The 23,976-nt window shown below is 42.1% G+C and overlaps 1 protein-coding gene across 1 annotated transcript in view; it reads left to right on the plus strand.

The window, feature by feature from the left end:
- Positions 1 to 12: 12 nt before the first annotated feature.
- Positions 13 to 23,976, plus strand: part of TEX14 (testis expressed 14, intercellular bridge forming factor) — a gene marked incomplete at its 5' end in the record, with an annotated part of 62,033 nt that continues 38,069 nt past the window's right edge. The window contains 13 exons of the mRNA XM_081271747.1: positions 13 to 63; positions 526 to 529; positions 1,890 to 2,004; positions 3,994 to 4,159; positions 5,282 to 5,418; positions 10,678 to 10,759; positions 12,244 to 12,374; positions 13,730 to 13,843; positions 15,010 to 15,133; positions 16,228 to 16,406; positions 21,677 to 21,828; positions 22,990 to 23,180; positions 23,619 to 23,769. Of these exons, the coding sequence (XP_081127873.1) occupies positions 13 to 63; positions 526 to 529; positions 1,890 to 2,004; positions 3,994 to 4,159; positions 5,282 to 5,418; positions 10,678 to 10,759; positions 12,244 to 12,374; positions 13,730 to 13,843; positions 15,010 to 15,133; positions 16,228 to 16,406; positions 21,677 to 21,828; positions 22,990 to 23,180; positions 23,619 to 23,769 (1,597 nt within the window). The remainder of the gene's footprint in view (positions 64 to 525; positions 530 to 1,889; positions 2,005 to 3,993; positions 4,160 to 5,281; positions 5,419 to 10,677; positions 10,760 to 12,243; positions 12,375 to 13,729; positions 13,844 to 15,009; positions 15,134 to 16,227; positions 16,407 to 21,676; positions 21,829 to 22,989; positions 23,181 to 23,618; positions 23,770 to 23,976) is intronic.

A 23,976-nucleotide genomic window follows, 5' to 3' on the forward strand; every position in this document is an offset into this window, starting at 1 on the left:
GTTATGATTGCGATGGTAGCCGGGGCTCCGGCGCGCTTGGTATACGTCAGCACATGTCAGTGGGTAAAAAACGTTGCGTAGCGGCACTGGGGCGGGGCTGGAAATAACTGGCGTGTGATTGGCTCTTTAACAACCGAATGTTAATTAATGTGCCAGTTTGTAATGTCTTTGAAAACTCAAAAGCGTATTCAAACCGCTTTACATAACTATTGTAATAGAGAGATTTTCTTTAGAAAACATCTGCCAATATACATTTTAGAAATCTGGTGCTGGAAGACTAATTCACCATCAGCAAAATGTGTGTGTGTTTCATGCACTTGGGAAAGGAAGGGGGATGAACGTTAAGACTATACTTTCAGGGATCATTTCTATAGTTCGTTACTAGAGAAGTTTCTCTGATCGTGTAGAGTACCGAAAACCACGAGGAGGAGCTGTAGCGTTCCCTTCTGAGCGTGAAGCAGGCATTTGGTGTTGCTTTACTGCAACTGCCTCTTGCCATTGATGATCGTTCTTCTCTCTTTTTAGGAGAGTAAGAGGGAGGGAACGCAGTCTGAGTGGTTTCCGTTCTTTACTTACTGTTACAAAGTGTAGGTATAATGAGGTTTTTTTTTTTTTGTAATTTTTTTTCGTTTTGGGGGTAAGGGTAGTTTTTTAGAACCAATTGTTCCCGTGGGTAGGGGAAGGTTTGTGGTGTACACCCACTGAGATTGTGTAGTTCTTATTTTTTGCTGAGGCTGGCTTTGAGATAGTCATTTTCCTGTCTTAATCTCCCAATTCTCTGGGATTAGTGGCGTGGGCTATCTGGCCTGCCATCGTGGGGCTTTTATGGTTAGGTTACACAGCGTTTCCTTTTTAAAGTTTATTTTTAAATTGGGTTTTTTTTATTGTTATTCTATCTACAGAAAGTGGGAGAGAAGATGATTAACTTTTTTTTTTTTAAATAGAGAATTTTTAATATTTTTTAGTTTTCCGGGGACACAACGTCTTTGTATGTGGTGCTGAGGATGGCCCGACGCATGCCAGGCAAGCTCGCTTCCGCTTTGAGCCACATACCCAGCCCCTTAAGTTGGGTTTTGAATGTACAGTATGTTGTTCGATCTACAGGTTGATTCATCTATCCTGGCCTATCCTGGCCACTCTTGAAATATATATATATATATTTTTTTTATATGAAGAGTGGTTTCTGATGAAGGCAAGACCTTTTTTTACTACGTGTTTTAAAAATTACCTTTATTTATTTTTTTATTTTAATATTTATTTTTTTAGCTGTGGATGGAAACAATACAATAATACAATGTATGTATGTATGTATTTATTTATTTATTTTTATTTAATGCCGTGCTGAAGATGGAATCCAGGGCCTCCCACATGCCCAGAGTGAATGCTCTAACACTGAGCCACAACCCCAACCCCATACTTTGTTGTCCTTTTTGGTATTGGACTTGAACCCAGAGGCACACACAACGCTGAGGCACATCTTTAACTCATTTTTTTCAGTCAGTGGCTGAACTAGGTTGTTTAGGTCCTCAGTAAACTGAGATTTACATCAAATTTGGAATTCTGCTTTTCAGCCTCCCTAAGTCGTTGGGTTTAAAGGCATGAGCTACCACTCCAGCCTTAATTTCTTTCATTCTTTCTTTTTTAGAAAATAATACCAAAGTGTATTATTTCAGCGCAGTTTTTGAAACATTTTTGATAAATAAAACACTAGGTTTGCCTTCTAATTTATTTGTGCCCCTCTGTGTGTGTTAAAATGGATCCATCTACCTTTTTTTTTTAAAAGTTCACAGCAGTAATTCAAGAAATATAATGTAATTTTATATTGAAATTTTCTAGTTTCATTTTAGGAAGATTTCTGATTTGCATTAATTCTGTATTTGTTTTTGCAGGAATTTATGTTGATGCAGTTAACTCTTTGGGCCAAACAGCACTTTTTGTTGCAGCATTATTGGGCCTTACAAAGGTAGTTGATGTTCTGGTGGATTATGGATCAGACCCAAATCAGTAAGTACAATAACATCAGTAGCTAGAAAATAAGTGTTCTCAAGGGTAATCCCCTCAACATTCATACTGAAGATAGAACCCAGGGATGCTCTACCACTTAGCTATATCCCTATTTGTTTAAGTACCAGGGGTTGAATCTAGGGGATGCTTTACCACTAAGCCACATCGCCAGCCTTTTTTTTTTTTTTTTATATTTATTTATTTTTTTTTAGTTTTTGGTGGACACAACATCTTTGTTCGTATGTGGTGCTGAGGATCGAACCCGGGCCGTACGCATGCCAGGCAAGCGCGCTACCGCTTGAGCCAAATCCCCAGCCCTCGCCAGCCCTTTTTATTTTTTATTTAGAGAAAGGGTCTCTATGAATTATGTTTTTTTTTATTAGTTGCTCAAGACAATACAATGATCTTGACATATCATACATTTGATTCAAATAGGGTATGAATTCTCATTTTTCCACGTGTACAGATGGCAGGATCACATTGGTTATACATCCATGTGTATACATACAGCAATCCTAGTGTCAGTTGTATTCTGCTGCCTTCCCTATCCCCCCTCCCCTCCCCTCCCATCACTATTCTCTACCCATTCTACTGTGACACTTATGAATTACCTAGGATATTGCTAAGTCACTCAGGTTGACTTTGAACTTGCGACCCAGTAAACTATGTATTTTGATTCCACTTGGACCTGTACTCCCTTGCAAGGTGTTAAATGAAAAAATTTAGGTGGGAAACAGATTATACAATATATTCATATTCATGCTTTTGTATATACATAGAAAATCCTGAAATGATAGAAAAACTTGTAATAGTAGCTGCCTTTGGACAAGAAAACTGTGTATCTTGAGTTGCAAAGGTTTTTTGTTGTTGTTGTTTTGGTGTGTGTTGGCGGGGTGCCAGGGATTGAAGTCAGGGGCACTTGACCTTTGAGCCACATCCCCAGCCCTATTTTGTATTTTATTTAGAGACAGGGTCTCTAAATAAGTTACTTAGTACCTTGCTTTTGCCTCAGCCTCCCAAGCCACTGGGATTACAGGTGTGCACCACTGCTTCCAGCCTAGAGTTGCAAGGTTTTAAAAATTTTTTTTCTTTGTTCCTTTGTTAACTTCTTTTCCTTTCCTTTCCCCTTCCGTCTTCCTTATCCCAATTGTGTTTGTTTTTCAACTAAAGGGCAAAACTTCCCATGTGGTTCTGATGTGCAACCAGGTTAAGAAACTAACTATACATCACACCATCACCATACCCTAGTCACAATAAAAGCCATACCTTGTCTCACATAGTTTAATGGCATTGATGATATTTTTTTGTGTGGTGTAGATCCTTATCTGAATTGGTTATGCCAATGTGTTATGGGTCTCAACTGCAAGGTTTAAGGAGGGGTGGCGCCTAAAACAGTTGTCTCTTTTTTGATGGTACAACCGAATCGAGGGGTGCTCTTCCAGGCTTCCTACCACCTAACTACATCCTAAGCCCTTTTTGGTTTTTATTTTGAGACAGGGTCTTGCTAAGTTACCCAGATTGACCTTGAACTTGCCGTCCTCCTGCCTTAGTCCCTAGGATTATAGTTGTGCGCCACGATGCTTGTCTCAGAACAATTGTCACACGAGAGATGGTTTCCGGTTACTGTGCTTGACCAGCCTGACCCTAGGGTACTGTAGACAAAAAAGGGCAGTTAATATCAGGGGGTGCTAGGGCAAGAACACTATGATTTGTAGTCAGACACATATTTATGTATGAACCTCAGCCTTGCCCTTTTGTTTCCTTACTTAATGGACATGGGAAAGATAATATCTTGGAGGGTAAAGTTAATGATGGAAAAAAGATGAGTGTTAAACTCCTGTTGGGACAGACCAGGGCATCGTGAATAATCACTGAAGGTTGCCAGTGTAAACTGGGAGCCCTGTGTTATATGTATTGAATCCTCCATCCTGGAAGGAAGGAGTTTTGTCATGGACACTCACTGTACAATTCCTCCCTTCCTACTCCCAGCCGCTGCTTTGATGGGAGCACACCTGTTCACGCAGCAGCATTTTCAGGAAATCAGTGGATCCTTAGCAAACTGCTGGATGCAGGAGGTGACCTGCGGCTCCATGATGAGAAGGGTCGAAACCCACAGACCTGGGCCTTGGCAGCAGGGAAGGATCGCAGCACTCCAGTAAGTATGGATCCCACTTTGCAGTCATACCCAGTGGAAGAACACTGAGTTGAGAGTGAGTATCCTGGTGCAGCACAGGGCTTGCAGCAAGTCTTAACATTGGCATTAGACACATATGCCTGAGTTAAAGCAAATTACCCTGAAAAACCTAGGATAAGTCTAGTGAACCTTTCTAGTCATCTGTGCAGTGGGAATGGAGAACAATTATAATTTGTCTAACCCATTAAACTACTACTTACTAGGACTCATGTTCTAAATGTTTTTCATGTAGTAACTTACTTTTAATCTAACAACAACTTCTCAGGTAGACAATAATATGTTCCTCATTTTATAAACAGAGAAACTGAGGCCTGTTGACATTAAGTAACCTGCTTGAGTTCACACACTGGCAGATGTGATGTATTGTTTTTTGGGGAGCCCTGCACTGAAAAAACAAACAGAGTACATGTTTTTTTGCAATAGGGTATCATTGAGTTTCTGAGGCTGATGTCAAACTTGCAGTCTTTCTGCCTCAGCCTGCTGAGTAGATGGAATTTCAGGTGTGCACTACCTCACTTAGCATTGTGATATGTTTTAATGAAGACTAAATATCATAACAAATGTAAACAAAAGGTCATGTATAGTGTGAGCACTTGTCGCATCCAGTCTCCTTCCCTACTTCTGGCTCTCCTGCTTATTAGCTGTTGGGTTTTTTTTTGTTGTTGTTGTTGTTTGTTTGTTTTAAAGAGACAGAGAGAGAGAGAGAATTTTAACATTTATTTTTTTTTTTAGTTTTCGGCGGACACAACATCTTTGTTTGTATGTGGTGCTGAGGATCGAACCCGGGCCGCACGCATGCCAGGCGAGCGCGCTACCGCTTGAGCCACATCCCCAGCCCCTTAGCTGTTGGTTTTTCTGCCCATTTTCTTCATCTGTTGAAGAAGGGAGTTGGAAATCATTGACAAGTCTTCTCCCTGGAAAGCATTTCGTATCTTTAGAAAATCACTTGGAGCCCTCCCTTTTCCATAGATTTACCTGTTGGGAGCTCTCAGTTCCTCAGACCATTCATCTTCACATCCAAGCTTCCAACTCCCATTAAGGGCTGGTGTGGCCAGCATTGAGTGTCTTTGTCTTATGTTGCAGATGGTGGAGTTTATGCAGCGCTGCGCCTCACACATGCAGGCCATCATCCAGGGCTTCTCTTATGACCTTCTGAAGAAGATAGACTCCCCTCAACGGCTCATTTGCAGCCCGCCCTGGTTTGGGGGTCTCATGCAGGGGTGAGTATGGCTTCAAGCCAGAGTGAAATGTTCTGCACTTCCCCAGCATTTTTGTGTGGGAGCCCTGGATTGTGGGCTGCTTCAGTCTCTGTCTCCTCAGTACCTTCTGGCATCCGGCCCACCAAAAGTGATGAACTTGGAAAGAGAACCCATGCCCTTGATAAAGATTGGCCAGAGGAACATCTTCAGCCATCTCTTCCCTCCCTCTCAGAAGGTCTAGAGGAGATGGTTTCAGTGGGAATCACCCCATGGTTAGCAGAAAATGAAGTTCTCAGATCTGAGGAGCCCAGCAGAAAGCTGGGCAGTGGGGCAGATGGCTGACTCTTCTGTGTTTTCTTGTTGTTTGTTTTTTTGTTTTATAACTAGGGTTTGAACCCAGGGGATTTAACTACTGAGCCACATCCCCATCTCTTTTTATTTTTAATTTTGAGTCAGGGTCTTGCCCAGTTTCTTAGGGCTTTGCTAAATTGCTGAGGATCGCTTTGAACTTGCTATCCTCCTGCCTCAGCCTCCTGAGCTGTTGGGATTACAGGTGTGTGTCACCAGTGCTGTCTGGTTTTTTTTTTTTTTTTTGGTACTAGTGATTGAACCCAGGGGCACTGAATCACTGAACCACATCCCCAGCCCTTTCTATTTTTCGAGACAGGGTCTTGCTAAATAGCTTAGGGCCTCACTAAATTGCTGAGGCTAGCTTTGAACCTGCTGCCTCAGCCCCCTGAGTATCTGGGATTACAGATAATTCACTACTGTACCTGGGCAGAATGACCTTTTTAAAATGGAAATTGAGATGTGCCACTCTACTAAAAACTCTTTGGGACCTTCCTTGTTATCAGGATAAACTCCTTGCGAGGTCAACCCATCCTACCTCATCTCCTGCCCCTGTCCCTTGCATGCGTTTTCCCATTTATAGTTCAGATTGTAATCATTTTATTTGTATGTGTACTCCATTTTCCTAGTTAGGCAGACAGAAACCCTCACTGATTAGCAGCCTGGTGCTAGGTAGAGGCTCAGTACAAGGAGGGTGGGTTCACAGGCCAGCCAGAAAGGAAAACCCAAGTGTTTTGTTTTGTTTTCCTGGTACTGGAAAGTTCTAACCACTGAGCTATACACCGAGTCTTACTATTTTATTTTGTTTGGAGACAGAGTCTCACTAAATTGCCCATACTAGCCTTCAACTTGAGATCCTCCTCAGCCTCCTGATAAGCTGGGATTACAGGTGTGTGCCACTGCATCTGGCTGGAAAATCTAAGTTTAAGTGTTGATAAACTTGTAAAATTTTACTTATAACCTAGACAGCATTTGTTTAGAGTGGCACATCTCAATTTCCATTTTAAAAAGATGAAACATTCTAACTATGGGGTGAATAGAATGTTTAATGGAAAATAAAATGGAATGTAACTGCCAACTTTTTTGTGGAACTTTCTTTTTTATTGGTACATTATAATTATGCATGATAGTGGGATTTGGTACATATTCATAACATGCATATAACATAATTTGGTCCATTTCATTTCCCAGTGCTTCCTGTTTTTTCCCCTCTTCCTTTCTTGGTTCTCTTCCTCTACTTTACTGCTCCCCATTCTATTACCCATCTTTTTTTTTTTTTTTTTTTTTTGTGGTGCAGGAGATTGAACCCAGAGTCTCACACATGCTAGGCCGGCACTGTATCACTGAGCTACATTTCCAGCCCACTCCTTTTTTTTTAATAGAAAGAAACCACACAAGGGCTGGGGTTGTGGCTCAGCAGTACAGCAATTTCCTTTCACGAGCGAGACCCTGGGCTCGATCCTTAGCATCACATAAAAATAAATAAGTGAAATAAAGGTATTGTGTCCAACTACAACTAAACAATAAATATGAAAAAAAAAAGAAACCACACAGATCCTGGGAATAAGAGTTGGCCTCTTAGATCTGTGAGTGGTGCCATATCAGAACCTGGATAGGAAAAGAAAATAAAAGCACTGAATTGAGAAGAACAGGTAATTATGGTGGTAGATAACTGGAGTTAGTTTTTTCTTCCCTTCATGCAGGCAAGTTTAGTTACATAGATATGGATAGAGAAATTTAGATAAGAGCAAAACATAGTGGTCTGAACTATAATTTTTGTCCAGGTCACTCTTAGAAAACAGTCTACTCGGGCTGGGGATGTGGCTCAAGCGGTAGCGCGCTCGCCTGGCATGCGTGCGGCCCGGGTTCGATCCTCAGCACCACATACCAATAAAGATGTTGTGTCTGCCGAGAACTAAAAAAATAAATATTAAAAAATTCTCTCTCTCTCTCTCTCTCTCTCTCTCTCTCTCTCTCTCTCTCTCTCCCCCCCCCTCACTCTCTCTTTAAAAAAAAAAAAAAAAAGAAAAAAAAGAAAACAGTCTACTCTGTTGCTTAGTCAGAACTCACACCCTCAAAGAGCCACAAATGCTGCCCAGGGGCCCCAGGAGGATGGGAGGCCTTATTAGTGATACCTGCTATTCTGCTGCTTGGTGGTCTCAGCCTCACAGCCAGCTCCAAGTCTGTTTCCATGGGCAAGAAACAGTCCACTATCTCCTAGATCTTTGAGGTATAAGTACATATACTTGGTTTCTAGAGGACACTGCTGAGGTGATGTAGGAGAGGAGCCTTTACCTCATAGTGGGTCTGTTCAAATAATGTGATGTGGTTGTCATCTACACTGACTGAGAGTAATGATGCTGGGCCATCAGATGTAAATTAGGATGTCTTATTTACTTCCTTCTAGATGTCAGAATCTTCTCTTTAGTTGCTTGGCAGGTTAAAGCAGGGAAGAGCCAGCCTGGCACTGAAGAGTTGCTGAGGAGACAGAGTCTGTACTTCTGAGGAGACAGAGTCTGTACTTAAGTACAATGTCTACATCTGTTCATGAATAGTGGCACATGGAGATTCACAGAACTAGTGCAGGCTGGAGCTTGGAATGCACTGTCCCTCCAGCCTCTGCCATTTGTCAAGAAGAGGAACTGGCTTCTGTGGCAGTAGAATGTTTTTTCCTTCAGTCTGAGCAAAAATTATTCAATTAGCAAGTACTAATTCAGTACTTACTGTCTTGGTGTGAACTGATCCATATAACCAATAAGTCATAGACTATAGGAATAAGGTCAGATAACCTAGATAAGCAACAATAAGACATCAGTTCATGGAAAAGTTCATCAGGAGTAAGACATAGGATTTAAGCCACAGGAAAAAAGATGGAATGGTGAAAGGTGTTAAGTCAATATGCCAGTATAGTTATAGATAAATATAGGCTGATAGGTTAATATAGATATAGACAAGGTTTTTAAATCAATATAGTTGTGAACAATTGTATTAGCTAAAGTAGACATAAGGCTTTTAGATATCAGTAGTAAAATGATGAGTAAATGAGATAACTGCAAGCATCAAATAAGTTACTAGTACTGGGATAGCAGGAATAGTCACTGTGGCTATACAAACAAAAAGTATGGCAGTAGGGTCTCCATCTTAGCTGTTCTAGACTCTATTCTAGTTTTCTGTTACTGCTCCTGTGAAGAGGGAACTAACTGCATGACCCATTTTTTAAAAGAAAGCTGTCTTTTAAAAAATTGTTTTTCTTTACTTTATACCCCACAGAATGTACCCAACTCAGGATATGATGGTGGTCATGGTGTGTTACATCCTGGGTTTGAATACATTTATAGGTCTACATGACTTTAAAATAGATTATCGCCCCTGCTCAGCTGAAACTCAGGATACAGTTGTCTAACACTTGTTTGGACCTGAGATGTGGTTAAGTTGACTGCTTTTTTTTTTTTTTTTTTTTAACTTTTGTAACTTGCGTGCTTGCATGACACTGAGAAAAGCCCCTGAGTTGTGGTTTTCATCCTTAAATTCCCAAGACACAGGCCAGGAAATTGCTGTTCTCCCACAGAGCTTCAGTCTCTACAAGTGGGTGACAGTCCCTGGCCAGGTAAATAAAGCTCTCTTTGATTTGAATTTGGACTTAGAGTGTTTTCTGAAGCGGCTCCTCATAATGCTACCATGTTCATGACATAATGCCAGGCTCTAGGAGCCAAAGAAATATAAGGTATTACCACTCCTTTCAGGGTACCTCCAGTTAATGGAGCCCTGGTGTGCAGGTGGTGTTTTGGGTGTGGTTTACAGGAAGAGAAGTAGCTACATGAGCAGCATCTAGGTCTGGTTTCTACCGCTGTTTTCTCACTTCAGGCTAGCAGGCTTCCCCAACCAGGGCTCTGTTTTCCCATCTGTAAAATGAGAAAGTTTGAGAATAAATGTTTTAATATTCTTTGCAATTCTGGTCGTCTGTATTCATTTTCTGTCACTGCATAATGAATTGGCCCTCAAACTTAGCAACATTAAACATTTTTGCCTCATAAAATTTCTGTGAGACAGGAATCAGGGAACGGCTTAGCTAGATCACAGTCAAGATGTCATTTTGGGCTGCCATTATTAAAGGATTGACTAGGGATAGAGGATCCAGTTTCAAGATGGTGCACTCATATGACTAGAAAATTGCTACTGGGTGTCAGACCTCTCCATAGTACTACTTCAGTATCCCACAATTCCCCCAGAGCAAGTGATTCTCCAAGAGAGATCAGGGCAGAAGTCGTGGTAGATCTCATCTTGAAAGTGATACTTCATGATATATCCTACTGAGATAATGTGTCTGACCTTCGAGGGATATGAATACCAGGAAGTGAGAATCATTCCTTCTCAAAGACTGGCTACTATACAGTCTGTAGAGACACACACACACACACACACACACACACACACACACAGAAAGATCAAGCAGTCATGCTCACTTAGCTATCACATGGACTAAAATTGGTATGAAGAGAATATTAGCATGGCCCTTGTATAAGGATTATGTGCAGATTTGTGAAATGTGCCATATTTTTCATTGTGGCTATTGGTAGCTAATGTTGATGCAGATCTAGAATAAGGGACTGATCCTCTTCCCCACCACCTGAAGAGAGCTACATCCCTGGCCCCATTTCTTTTTATTTGGAGATGAGATCTCACTAAGTTGTTGAGGCTGGCCTCAAATTAAAGTCCTCCTGCCTCAGCCTCCTGAGTTGCTGGTATATTACAGGTATATTGCCTAAGGTCTTTAATGTATATCTTCTAATGAAAGAGATTACATTCTTTTTTTTTAAGTCATCTGGCAAAGCAAAATGCACTACACATTCTGAAAACTTGGTTTAGTAATTTTTCTCTGGATATGTGTTGTTAATTCTTATTTTTTTTTTTTCTTTCTTTAAACATTTCTAGGAACCCTAATGGCTCTCCTAACCGGCTGCTTAAAGCTGGAGTCATTTCTGCCCAAAATATCTACAGTTTTGGATTTGGGAAGGTAAGAGGTTGCCAATGGTTGAGAATCTGTGGCCCCCTCTCTGAACTTTGTTCCCTTCCTCCTTCCTTATCTTCACCAATGCTTTTTGCTCCTTTTTTTCCCTTTGAAGGAAAGGTATTTCATAATGTTCTTGTTCTTACTGACAATGGTTAAAAAAAAAAAGTTGGGAGTTCCCTTGAATAACCCTGGGCTACATTTGAGGAATTTAAAAGATGATCTTTTAATTTTGAGTAAAGGACCCAGAAAGCCACACTGTTCTATCTCTGTGGATTTGCCTCTTAATGACCTTGCCTTTCCACACACAGCCTGTGGGATGTTTGTTTGGTACTGGGCGTTGAATTCAGGGACCCTCTACTGCCGGGTTTTTGTTCTCGCAACTAAAAGGCTCTAGTTAAACTGGGCTAACTGGGATGCACGAAGTAACCACACAAGAGACACAAATACCTTTTTCTTTGGGGTCGCTGTGACGGCTCCTCTGACCTTAAGAGTCCGCAGAAAGAAAGCAACAGCACGCACTGACCCCTTTTATTGAGGAGAAGTTATTTAAATGAGGCAAGGGGTCAGGTTTCAGGGGGCTGAGTCTATCTTCATGATGTCCACTGTCAGCAGGTTGACTGACACCTGGATAGGCCACACCCAAGGGCACAGTAAGAGAAGGGGACACACACAAGGCACTTCCATGGAAGATTCTATCCTAAACAGGGCAAGGGGTTATATTACAAAGGAACAGGTGAGCGTAGCTTCACCCATGGGGCTGTAGCAAGTCACACCCATTTCTGTGACTGAGCACCTCAGCACCCAGCCGGGGAGTGTAACTCAGTCACCGGTAAGGTTGGCCTCCCACACTCTACCACTGAGCTATATTCCCAGCCCATTTTTATTCAAATATAGGGACTCACCAAGTTGCCCAAGCTAGCCTCAAATTTGCCATTCTGCTGCCTCAGGCTTCTGATTATGGGGATTACAGGCATACTGGAATGATTTTAAGGAATTGAGATTTTTTAATTGAGGAATATTTTGAGGACAGATAGTATCTTTTGGGTCCTTGAGTCTACCTTTAACAGAAATAGTTAGGAAACATTGCTGAGTGAGTGAGTGTTGTTTTACAACAGCTCAAAATTCTGTTCCTTGTGCTGAGGCGACTTGGGGGATGGTAGAGGTCGGAGGAATGTGAGCTTTGGCTACACATAGGCCTGGGTTCTGAGAGGGTCACAATAGGCCCCTCATTCCCATCCATAGCACTTCAAGTGGGCATCTCATTTCTTTCTGTGAGCGTCGGTTTCTTTATTAGTGAAAGAGTGTTACAACCTTGCAGGGTTTCTAGGGAGAATAATGTAAATTAAGGAATAAGTTATAGTGTATTTGGATATTCAGCAGTTTAGTAAGTGGCAGCTAGCATCATTTTTAGTTGTGTGACAAGATTCTGGAAGTATTTTGCTTTTCCTCTTTTTTCCCCACGATTTAAAGCTGTGCTTTGGTTTCAGTTTTATCTCACAGGGGGGACGCAACTTGCCTATCTAGGATCTCTTCCGGTAATTGGAGAAAAGGAAGTGATTCAAGCTGATGATGAACCCACTTTCTCTTTCTTCAGTGGCCCCTACATGGTTATGACTAAGTAAGTGGAAGCTGGCTAGTGGGAAGAGTGGGCTGCATGTGACTTCCTTGTGTATGGAGGTTTAGGGATGTTGCCTGGTGGTAGAGCACCTACGTGGTGTGTGCAAGGCCCTGGATTCAGTCCCTAGTACTGCAAAATACAAATATAGAAAGGAAGAAGGCATGTCTGAATCAGGGTTTCTCGCTGTGGACTTTTGTGGCCAGATGATCCTTTGTTGTTACACAGGCAGTCTTGTGCATCATAGGATATTGAGAAGTGTTGCTGTTTTCTACCTACTAGGTGCCAGTGACAAACTCTTCTACATTTTATTTGTAACAAATAAGCTATTTGCATTTATCGCCAGATGTCATTTTGGGAGAGAACTGAGTTCTGAAAGATTATTCATTACAGTATTTCAGCCTCTCTGCTTGCTTGCTTTTTTGGCACTGGAGATTGAATTCAGGGGGTGCTCTTCTAATGAGCTATAGCCCCAGCCCAATTTACTTATTTTTTAGTTTTTTAGTTGTAGATGGACACAATACCTTTATTTATTTATATGTGGTACTGAGGATCAAACCCAGTGTCTTACATGTGCTAAGCAAGTGCTCTCCCACTGAGCTTCAACCCCAGCTCCCCATTTTATTTTTTTACTCTGAGACAGGGTCTAACTAAGTTGCGGAAGCTGATCTTGAACTTGTGATTCTCCTGCTTTAGGCTTCCAAGTTGCTGAGATTACAGTCATGCACCAAGGTGCCTGGCCTTAACTTCTCTGCTTTCTAAAAAATTAGAGGCAGCTTAGTGGTAATTGTCTTGCCTCTTTTGCAAGCCAGAGGATATTAGGCTTCTGGAGAAGCTAGAACAGGCATCAGCTGAGACTGTCATCAATCAAATCTAGGTGAGGAGTATGGCAGCAACAGGTTATGACAAAAGTCCCTGGGGTATTTTCAGTCCTCAGAGGTGTAGCCCCTGCAGAGTTCCAGGGGATCCCATGGCCAAGGTCTCTGAGCTCCTTGAGCCTGGTTGCTTCTTTCTTGCTTAGAAGAAAAATTCTTATAAAAAGGCCTCTGCCAGATTTGTAAGGCCCTCTGTCCTCTTGTTTTCCTGCCTCGGCCATGGATTTGTTGTGAAGTCCCCTCTTCTTTGACCCAAAGATAATAAAACAAAATACCCAACCTGATCAACACTCTTTCTTGAATCCTTTTGTGGTTTCTTTTTTTTTTAACCACCTCACCTAGTTGCCCAGGATGCTTTAGGACCTGGAGGTGGTGGGAATAGGGATGTCACAAAGTCTGTGTGAACTCCACTCCTGGCTGGGAAGACTCACTGATGCTGTGGCTGCTCATTCCTTCTGTTCATGCTCTCTCCTGCCCCTGTAGCCTGGTGTGGAATGGGAGCAGGGTCACAGTGAAAGAACTGAATCTCCCCACTCACCCTCACTGCAGCAGGCTGCGGCTGGCTGACTTGTTGATTGCTGAGCAGGAGCACAGCAGGTGAGAAGGAGGCCTATTATAGGTCAGGGTCTGTACAGACTCAGGTTCCGTGTGTTGGGCTATCCCTGGGCTATGGAGCATTTTCTCAGCCTCAGCATTTCCTAACTGTTGGAATAATTTATTGACTTGACTTCCAAAGGCTGCCAAGAAAGAAAGAAATAATGAACAATCTGAGGGGTGGGAATTTTGGTGGTAAGAGACTCAATTCTGTCAGCTCTTCCATAACACATGTCTCTGGATGGTCCAGCCTCTTGGCCCATCTCGTTTTCTTGCTGTAGCCCTGAAGCTACTCCATTTAAGGCCCTCTGCTCATCAGAAGAGAATGTGGCTGTCCTATTTTCATAGATCATGGCTGTGCATGAGATCCAGACATCTGAGAACCATACCTCTGCCATTCAGGACATGCCATGGGTTCCTTAGGTTTCCTGTGGCTCAAGGGTTAGGTCCTTCAGCTCCTGCTGGGTTAGGCTCTTGATTCATGGTTTCACACTAGGGCCACCAAGACCCTGGGCTGGACATTGAGCTCTGTCCTGAATTTGCCACACAGCTGTTATAAGAGGTCTTCAGAGAGTCCAAGTCCTTCCTTTTGGAGAAGTCAGCTGGTGAGCTGGAAGGATTTGTAGGCATAGAGTAGGCTTTGGTGTGAGAGTGAGTGGGTTGTGTGACTTTGGGCAAGTTCCTGACATTTTTTTGACATTGGTTATCTCATTTCTAAAATGAGTATAGGAATGCATTTCTTGCATATGTGGTTCATCTTGCTCAGTAGCTCTTAGCAACATTGTCACTATTCTCACAGATCCCACCAACAGAGACCTCTATCCCTATTTCCTTTTTTTTTTCTTTCTTTTTTTTTTTTTTGTGGTACTGGAAATGGAACTCATGGGTGCTCTACCACTGAGCTTCATCCCCAGCCATTTTTTTTTTTTTAAATTTTTAAACAAGGTCTGGCTAGTTGCCAGGGTTGGCCTTGACCTTGCGATCCTTCTTCTTCAGGCTAGGATTATAGGCACTATAGGCACGGGCCACTGAGCCTTTTACATATTCTGTTTCTTTGAAAAATGCTATGTACAATAGTAACTGTTTAGAATGTATTCAGAGGGTTCAGAAGAAAGAACATCATGTCCTTCTACCCTTGGACCCCTTCTGAAGCTTCTTTTTTTTTTCAGCAAGCTGCGGCACCCTCACCTGCTACAGCTGATGGCTGTGTGCTTATCCCAGGACTTGGAGAAGACCCGGCTTGTGTATGAGCGCATCACCATTGGCACTCTGTTCAGTGTTCTCCATGAACGAGTAAATGACTGTTCCATGATTTCTGCCTAGCTGCCCTCCCCACTCCTCCTGCCCTCTCTCCCCTGCCTCAGCACAGGGTTCCCCATTTGTGTCTAGAAGATACATTTCCAAAACCTTTTTCTTTATTGGGGCTGTGTAACATGCCATTTAAAGCTGACAGGCACATGATCAGAACTAATGTGATGCTGTTATTGTCAGTTCTGCTTTATCACTGTCTAAGAGCTTGACAGATTCAGAACAATGAACACACTTCTAGCTAACAAAGCCACTAGCTTTATTTTCCTACATTTTTCACTTGGGCTCTATCCTGGTTTGTATAGAGGCCTCCCTTCTTGCCTCTCAGATTTCTTTGAGGTGGGGGACAGATTTCCTGGCAAGGGTGCTTTGGGCTGGCATATGGCCTCAAAATGAGCTCATGGAGGGTTTCTCTTTCTCCATGATTTGTTCTAAAGACCAAGTCGTTAGAACTGGGTAGGGATAAAGAGAGACCCTCCAAAAAGGATCCTTCTCCCACATGGCCTGCTAGTCCTCCTGCCTGAGGACCTCCTAATCTTTCTGTTTTTCATTTTCTTTCCCTGACTGATGGCATCGCCTTAAAATGCTGTTTCTCTGGAGGAAAAGCATCACTTGGGTACATTGATGAGAGTAAATTTCTGTCCTCTTAGGGTGATCATTCTGGTTCATCTGACTGATATAGGATCTGGACTGCTTACCTGCATATTGTGGGGTCCTTTGAGCTTCTAGATTTTCTCAAGAGCATAGGCTTGGACAGAGAGGGGCTCAGGACATGTTTACTGGTAGTAGTGGAGGAACTTCCCCCAAAAGTCTCCCCAAGGTTGACCCTGCAGGTATATACCAGGCTTTGAGAACTTTCAGCTTAGCTGAAGGAATCTAGGTTTAGAGCTAGGGGGCCTGGATCAGTAGGACTTCAGGCCAGTCACCTAACCTCACTGAACTTTAGGTTCTCCACCTATACATTGGGATACCAGATAGCTATAAAAATCAAATGAAAAAACTTTGGAAATTACAAAGGATCCTACAGTGTCAGTGAGCCTTTCCCTTTTGTGCCTGGTACTTTTATCTCTCACTTGCAGCGGTCCCAGTTCCCAGTGCTGCACATGGAGGTGATTGTGCCCTTACTGCTCCAGATCGCTGACGCCCTGAGATACCTGCATTCTCGAGGGTTTGTCCACCGCTCCCTCAGTTCCTACGCTGTCCACATCATCTCCACAGGGGAAGCAAGACTGACGAACCTGGAGTACATGATGGAAAGGTGGGTTACAACCTCAAATGTGGCTTTCTTCTGAAGAGGGTCTCCCTGGGGACCTTTTCTGTAGAGATAGAATATGACCTGGGCAGGTTTCTTCATTGATAGGCAGAATTTTGCATCGATGGTAGAAGAGATTTTCCAAATGGCTTGTCTTGTCTGCCAAGCCTGCAGAGACTTTAGAGAACTTACTTCTGCTCAGGACATTCTCATTTTAGTAAACATGTAACAAGAGCCCATGTTAGCCATGGTGTGTAAAGCCTATGTTAGCCATGGTGTGTAAAGCCTCTAACTACCCACTCCAAAATTTTCAGTGGCTTAGCACAACTGAGGTGTATGTCTTACCTTGCAATCTAGCATGTGCGTTGAAGTGGGCACTGTTATGTGTTCGTCCCATGGGTAGCTCTGTGTTCTGAGGCAGTAAGTGCATAATCACCTCCATGTGCAGCACTGGGAACTGGGGCTGCTGCAAGTAAGATAAAGTGCCAAGATGGAAAGGGAAAGGACTCGCCTCAGTCCTCTATTGCATTCTTTGCATTGCTGACCAGGGAGCAAGAGTGAGCAGCCTAAAATGGACATGTCACAATATCCCAATTTGCCATGGACAGAGCCCAGGCACTTTCTTACTACATGGAGGCTGGGAAACATGTCCAAGCTGTAGGTGAGAGAAGATGATAGGTGCCAGCGAGCTTTTTGGTCTAACATATCTCCTACATGGATACTAAAGTCATTCCCTGACTTCAGGATCTCAGAACAATGAGAGGTTCTCTTACACCCTCATTCATGAGCTTAGTTTGCTGTTGGGCTGGAGTCAAAGGCTGCCTGAGTGTTGGGGGCAGACTCCATGTTCTACCCAAGACTTTAGGAGGAAGAGGATCTTTTCTACACTTCTTTGCTGCCATCCACAACTTTGAGCCTTTGGCCCAGTGTTGGTTTTGCTCTGCTGAGAAGCCTTAGCCACTTTCTCAGCCAGTAAGCCTTACTTAGGTCCCCTACCATCTCTTATCCATGTTTCCCATCCATCCTTCTCTCTTGCTTTGTTTCTGAATCTCTCAACAGGTCTTTGCTTCTCACGTACTCTGTAATTTATTTCTTCCATGAGATGCAAAGCTCCATGAGGGCAGGGATTGTTTTATTCACTGCTGTATCCCAGGTACCTAGAATAGGCCTTCACACAGTGGGCATGCAGCCTAATTTTAAAATTAATTATTTTTTTATGTGGTGCTGAGAATCAAACCCAGTGCCTCACATATGCTAGGCAAGCATTGCACCACTGAGCTGCACCCTAGTCCACGGCCTGTGTTTTTTGAGTGAATGAAACTGAAAGATTTTCACATCCCCAGACTTGCCCTTATGTCTGTAGAAGAGAGCAGGAGCTAGATTTTGCTTGGTCTTATGGGCCTCATCAAGGAGTCTGACTTTAAACCTAAGCCACTGGGATGCTCTGGAAGGAGTTTTTTTTTTTTTTTTTTTTTTAACATTGTGGTGAAATGGGTGATTTATAAGTTAAGATTGCTCTTCCTCTTGTGCGTGAAGGGACTCTGAGGGAGCAAGAAAGATGCAGGAGAGTAGTGAGGATGTGCCCAGAGCTGTTGTAGTTTCTTTGTGGGAGCAGGCAGAGGCAAGATGATCATCATCAGCCAAGCTGCTAAGCCTCAGAATATTTATTCTCAGTCTCAGTTAAAACCTTTTAGGGGGCTGAGGCTATGGCTCAGTGGTAGAGAGCTTGCCTAGCACATGTGAGTCATTGGGTTCAATCCTCAGCACCACATAAAAATAAAGTAAAGGCATTGTGTCCATATACAACTAAAAATACACACACACACACACACACACACACACACACACACACACACTTGAAAAAAAAACTTTCAGGGAAGGTATGGGGGTGGAGTTCAGTGGTAGAATGCTTGTCTAATATACGTGAGGCCCTGGGTTCAATCTCCAGCACCAAAAAACAACAACAAAATCAGCAAACAAATAACTTTTGTTGTTGTCTGCAAGATCAAGTCAGACACCTTTGCAAGGTGCAGAAGCTGTCCTAGGTGGGACTTTACCTGTAGTGTCAGATTTATCCCTTCCTACTCCTACTGGCCATTTGAAACCACTTTCATTCTATTCTGTTGGAGTGCTGTTCCCCCATCTGGAATACCTGCTCATGTTGACTTCTTTTATTTTTGTTTTCATATTTTATTTTTATTTTTTTTACCATACGATTTATTTTTATTTTTTTTTAGTCATACATGACAGCAGAATTCATGTTGACTTCTTTTAAATTCACTTCAGCACATCCCCTGAAGCTGCATCAGTACCCTTATTCCCGAGGTACTTTTCACATCCGTTTTCTCACATGCACTTCTACTTAGTGTGTAAGCCCTACTAGGTAGTGAATTCCCAGGGAGCAGAATGACTTGTTTATCACTGTCTTCAGCAACCACATAATATATGCTCAGTCAAGTCATTGTTAAATGATTAGATGAATCTAGCTAAAGGAAAAATGGTCCACAGAAGGTCCAAAGTTGACCACTTTGGCTGTGAATTCCAGACCAGTGGGAACTGAGGAGTTTGGACTTTTTGTTGTTAATAACACCACCAGAAACTTTTCAGGAAAGCTGACACGATTCAAACTATTGGTCAATGATGGAGCGCCATCTGTTGTTGAAAAGGAGGAATAACACTTCCTTCTGCTTTTGCTGTCCCATAGAAATGTGAATCCTAAAGTGAAATGAAGGTGGTTTGTCTAGGCATGTTCCCCACCCCTCCTCCAGTGCTGCAATCCCAGGCCCTTAGCATGCTAAGCAAGGGCTCTACCACTGAGCTACACTCTCAGGACATTCTTGTCCTTTTATATATGAGGCCCGAAGAGGTTAAAGGATGGTGGGAAGTTACCCGGTTGATTGGTTAGAGGCATAACTAGATCTAGAGCCAGGTGGGAGAATACACCTCTAGGCCACAGAGGCAGTATGGATTGGGAGATTGAGTGTAAGAAGATCAGCTAGGAGGCCATAGGGTGGAGCCAGTGGATCAAAAATGCAAATAAAGATGGGATCAACTGTCCAGATGAGGGGGTGGGAAGTAACCAGGGTCAATGGCTATGGCAAGAAAGTATAGATTCTCATTTGGGTTTATTGAGCTCAGGATTTTTTTTTTTTTTTTTTTTTTTTTTTGTGCTGGGGATCGAACCCTGGTCGTTGTACTTCTGAGGCAAGCACTCTACCAACTGAGCTATATCCCCAGCCCGAGCTCAGAATTTTAGGCAGAAATGTTAATTGTAGTCACAACTATAACAATGTACCCTTTTTTGAAAGTTGATAATGTGAGTTGGTTATCCAAGAATCCAAAAAAAGCCTGTCATTTTCACGTTTATTTTTGGTAACACTCTACTTGGGCATATTAGTTTGTTGAATGTCATTGTCAAGGGTCAGCACTCTCTCTTGATGTAAAAGTGATAACAGCAGTGTTTCCTACTCCTCAGCTTTTTCTTTCTTTCTTTTTTTTTTAGAAAGGAAAGACAAGAAAGGGTGGAAATGCAGAATTAATTTTTTGAGAGAGAGAGAATTTTAATATTTATTTTTTAGTTCTCGGCGGACACAACATCTTTGTTTGTATGTGTTGCTGAGGATCGAACCCGGGCTGCACGCATGCCAGGCGAGCGCGATACGGCTTGAGCCACATCCCCAGCCCCCTCAGCTTTTTCTTAATGGAATCTTTAGAGGTTTTTTTTTTTGCAAGTGGTGTCACATAGCTGAGGCCAAATGTAATTTTAATGATGTCAAAGCTAAAGCCCAGACAAATAACTTTACTACCATGACAGCCAGAAAAGAAGATCCCCACACAGCTGGCTTTAACAGAGAAGGAAGAAAGGATTGTAAGAGAGGAAGGTGAAAGAAAATAAGAAACCTGGATTATATATTACTTGCCCCTTGCCAAAGCTTTAGACACCCTTGAGAGAGGTGGGTATTTCCCTCTTAGAATTCCCTTCCAACTTGAAGAGTCGTGTATGCTGCTGCTTCATCTCCATCTCTGACAATACAACATTCCTTTGCTTTTCTGGGGATCAGTGATTGAGCATATATAAAGCCCTGGGATTGATCCCCAGCACAGCAAAAACAAAGCAAAACAAATTGCCTTTTCTGTGATATTAATATAACCTGTATTAATTTATTGTATAATTGTGTAATGATTATGCAAACATATTAAATTTATACATTAAAGATGTACATTTATATATTAAGTATGTATTTAAACATCAAATATGCAAGTGTGTACATATCCATACTGCTCACACTACACAAAGCCACATCTACTATTCAGCAATATATCCAAAAATTTAGTACCAGGTATTATAACTTCATGGTTTCTTGGGGATGAGGCTCAGTGGTAGAGTGCTTGCCTAGTGTGCACAAAATACATTCAATACCTCATAACCATACCCCTGTCCTCCCCTGCCAAAAAAACCCAAAACTCTGCTGAAAGAAATGTTATTTAGGTTATTTAGGGAAGTTTACCCAAAGTTTGAAATGGTCATCCTTATGCCAGACCAGGAAAGAACTTACTGTCTCTTGCTTTTGCTTTGCAGTAGTGAAAACTGCAGACCTTGTGCATTTTAGGCAAGTGCTCTACCACTGAATTATATTCCCAGCCTTTTTTTTTTTAATTTGGAGACAGAACCTTGCTAAGTTGCTGAGGTTGGCCTCAAACTTGTGATACTTCTGCCAGGTGTGTGCCACCATGCATGCTAATAAGGTACCTACTCTCAAGGAATTGACTCCAATGGAGAGGAGGCAAATAGTAAACTAAAAAAAATGAACAAAAAAAATTCAGATAACAAGTGTCCTGAAGCCAATAAAACAGGACTATTTTAGAGTAGGTAATCAGAAAGGCCTCCCAGAGGAGGTGACTTTCAACTAATAATTTAGTTACAAGTTGCTCTAGGATCCTTGGACAGAGCATACCAGACAGAAGAAAACACCTGTGCAAAGACTTGAAGTGGTAATGTGGTTGGCATGTTGGAGTAGCTCAAAGAAGGTCCCTGTGACTTGAGTGGAGTGAGTGGGAGAATATTCTGATGAGGTTGGGGGTGGGCAGGAATCACCAAGTATTTCGGGTGTTTGAACAACTCCATCCAGGGCAGTGGGGGTTAGCTCAGGATCTGGCTTCATTTCCAGAAGCTTAAAGAAGTTGCTGGTTTTCACAAATATCTCATCAGTGCACTGTGTGGTTATCACAAAGACCCTTTAAGACATGAGCCCTGCCTTGTGTGTTTCCTTCTGTAGCCAGGACAGTGGTATACACAGGGACCTGACTCGAGTACCCCTCCCCACTCAGCTGTACAATTGGGCCGCTCCGGAGGTGATCTTACAGAAGGCGGCCACAGTGAAGTCAGATGTCTACAGCTTTTCCATGATCATACAAGAGATTTTAACAGGTGATCAAGGAGCATGTTAATGTTGTTTTAATCCTCATTTTCAGGTTGGGTTCTCGCACTTGGGAGTTATTTAGTTTTATGAAAATGTACAACTTAGAAAAATATTTTTATTTTATTTATTTTTTGGTACTAGGGATTGAACCAGGAACAGTTTACCACTGAGCTGCATCCCCAGACCTTTTAATTTTTTAAATTTTGACACAGGGTCTTGCTAAGTTGCTAAGGGTTTCAGTAAGTTGCTAAGGCAGGTCTCAAACTTGCTATCTTCCTGCCTCAGCCTCCTGAGTCGCTGGGATTACAGGTTTGCACCACTGCACTTGACAGATTTTGTTAAGGAAGCTTATCTGTGTTTATGGAAGATGCAAGATGGTCTCCCAGAAACCTTTCTCTTTTAACTCTTCTTTAAGATTCAGCAAAGCTTTTTCGCCTGCTCGTTCATGATAATGCATTTAATCCAAGCAAAGGTTTTTCTTTTTCTGTAGTGCTAGGGATTGAACCCAGGGTCTTATGAATGCTAGGCAAATGCTTTACCACTAATCTACATCCCTAGCCCCCAAGCAAAAATTTTAAACTAAGTTTTGATGTCAGTATTTTTGAATCTCTGATGTGCCTCTTAAGGATTGATAAATGAGGGGAAGACTGGCTTCTGAGAAGTAAATATAAAATTAAGCATACCCAGGGTTCAGTAGATATATAACCAGTGAATGAAATAGAAACCCTTTCAATCCTACAAGAGTATAATGTGAAGTAGTCACATATCAGAAGATATAAGGACTCCTTCAAAAGAGGAACACACACACAGAGTATTCACTGAGGGAATACCAAGAGTTAGGAACCTTTCCTGGTGTTTGCAGTCCCACAGGTAAAACCATGACCTTCAATGAGATAAATGTATTGGGCTGTCTAGTCTAATGCCATGAAACTTTCTTTGGTCCCCAAGTCTGTCAGTGAGGAACCAATGTGTACATGATGCTGACACTATTACTCTCTGTCTAAATGTCAGGGATTTCCCTGGTAAGTGAGTAGTTTTTTGTTTGTGATTGGGCTTCTAAGTAGTTTTTCTACAGAAAGAAGTGAATGTTTAAAGAGGTTGGGTGACTTGACTAAGGTTATACAACTTCAATTTATTTCTTAATGTTACCTATGACTTTTTCCTTATAGACAACATACCCTGGAATGGCTTAGACGGCTCAGTTATTAAAGAAGCTGTAGTCTTGGGAAATTGTTTAGAGGCTGATGTCAGGCTTCCAAAACCTTACTATGATATTGTTAAATCAGGCATCCAGGTCAAGCAGAAAGACCGAACTATGAACCTTCAAGATATCCGGTATATTCTGAAGAATGACTTAAAGGCAAGCCCCAAATTTGTTGGGAGTTTATTTTTGCTTACCCAGCTCAGGAGAATAGGGAGAAACTAGAGATGAATTGTAGGAAGTTTTGGAAATCTTCATTTTATTATACTCTTCCTGTGTTTCTGAGAAAAGCCTAACAGCTTAACCTGGTGAGGGCAGTAACAAATTGAGGAAGAGAGTGGGTCCCGGGGTTGGGGAGGTGGAGTTCAATGCATCACAGAGGCACACTGTAAGCACATAGCAGAGATTCAATGAATAGCAGTTATTATTGCTTTCAAGGTTTTGGAATAACAATAAATTGGCTAATGAGAACTGTAGTTAAGTCAACCCAACACAAGTAAGAGGGAGTTTATCCGTTACCTATTTTGGTTTCTGAAACATCAGTGACATTCAGATGACTGCAGATAATGTCCTTGACAATATTTCTGGTGTTAATAGGAATTTATTGGAGCCCAAAGAACTCAGCTAACTAAGAGCCCCAGGGCACAGAGATATGAACCCCATCCTGATGTCAGTGTCTATCTAGGACTGACTTCAGAACATCCAAAAGCAACCTCAGACTTGGAAATCAAAGAGCTAAAGGAAACAGGTATGGCCTTAATTCACAGCTTGAATATTATTTTTGACACCAGTGTGTTTTGAGAGTCACATGAATGGTAACTAATTGATTCCTCAAACTGCACATGTAATCCATGCTGGAAAAAGATGGATTCCTTAGGGAAAAATCAAGATCTTTAAAATTATATTAGACTTTTTCAGTTCTATAAGTACGTGGTTGGATGCAAAACTGAGTAGT

Source organism: Spermophilus citellus (genome assembly GCF_964194105.1).
Source record: "Spermophilus citellus genome assembly, chromosome: 17".
Classification (NCBI taxonomy): domain Eukaryota; kingdom Metazoa; phylum Chordata; class Mammalia; order Rodentia; family Sciuridae; genus Spermophilus; species Spermophilus citellus.